The sequence below is a fragment of the Anarrhichthys ocellatus genome, unplaced genomic scaffold (genome assembly GCF_004355925.1).
Source record: "Anarrhichthys ocellatus isolate YVR2014 unplaced genomic scaffold, GSC_Weel_1.0 scaffold5448, whole genome shotgun sequence".
NCBI lineage: Eukaryota > Metazoa > Chordata > Actinopteri > Perciformes > Anarhichadidae > Anarrhichthys > Anarrhichthys ocellatus.
This window is the reverse complement of record NW_022285422.1, coordinates 1-921: the sequence shown is the minus strand read 5'-3', so window position 1 is coordinate 921 and position 921 is coordinate 1. Positions and strand designations below refer to the sequence as shown.

The 921-nt window shown below is 39.7% G+C and overlaps 1 gene segment (V, D, J or C); it reads left to right on the top strand.

Annotated features, from left to right (window-relative positions):
- Positions 1-277: 277 nt before the first annotated feature.
- On the top strand, positions 278-915 carry LOC116379881 (Ig kappa chain V region 3374-like; the record flags this gene model as incomplete). The annotated part of the segment is given in 2 exon segments: positions 278-332; positions 463-915. Coding segments are annotated over 2 exon segments (508 nt in total), but the record flags the coding sequence as incomplete, so codon positions are not given.
- Positions 916-921: the final 6 nt, after the last annotated feature.

The window sequence follows — 921 nt, the reverse complement described above, 5'->3', positions numbered from 1 at the left end:
GATTATAACTGCACTGTCACGTCACAGATGTGTTTGTATTTGACACAAATATAAATTATTTCCTAGTGATTTAAACCGTTATGTTCCTTATATATCTCAAAATTAGTGAACCTGTTGCTCAAAAAACTAATTTGACTCGAAAGGTGGCAGTGAGCATGTGATCAAGTTTCCTAAATAGGATGTAGTGTCACTTTTTGCTGGCCAATCAAACAGTCTTGTGAGTGAAACGTGTAGAAGGATCTAGATTGTTCTCATTCAACACAAGAATTTGAACACGATGACATCTCCAAAGTTTGTCTTCTATCTGACATGTTTGTTCTTGGAGAAAATGGGTGAGTTGTGTTTTTTGTGATTGCAGTTTGAATCTTTTAAAGTGTGTGAACACTCCTCGTGGCATTGCTTCTGATGTGTTGATTCATGTTACCATGAAGTGTATTTGCTTCGTCTCTCCTATCACTACAGTTCAGACGACCGATCTGAATTTCTCCTCATCTGTTCATCAAGAGAATAGTTTTCTATCGGTTCAAACTGGGGAAAACTTGACATTGCAATGTTCCTATGAAGACGTTTTTGCAGTAAAGCTTTACTGGTTTAAACAGATTATTGGACAGAAACCACGGTATATCTCTACCTTCTACAAGTACGACACAAAGGCAACTTTTCATGCTGAATTCAAGAATCCACGCTTCACATTGGACGCTGCATTCGGTAAATATCACTTGAGGATAACAGATCTGCAAATTTCGGACACAGCTACTTACTACTGCGCAAGTAGCTATACAGTCGACTTGGATTTCAAGGGGGGGACTTTTGTCAGTGTAAAGGGTTCTGGTTTGAACGTCCCAACTTTGGTCCATCAGTCAGCATCTGAGACCATCCAGCCAGGAGGCTCTGTGACTCTGAACTGTACAGTTCACACTG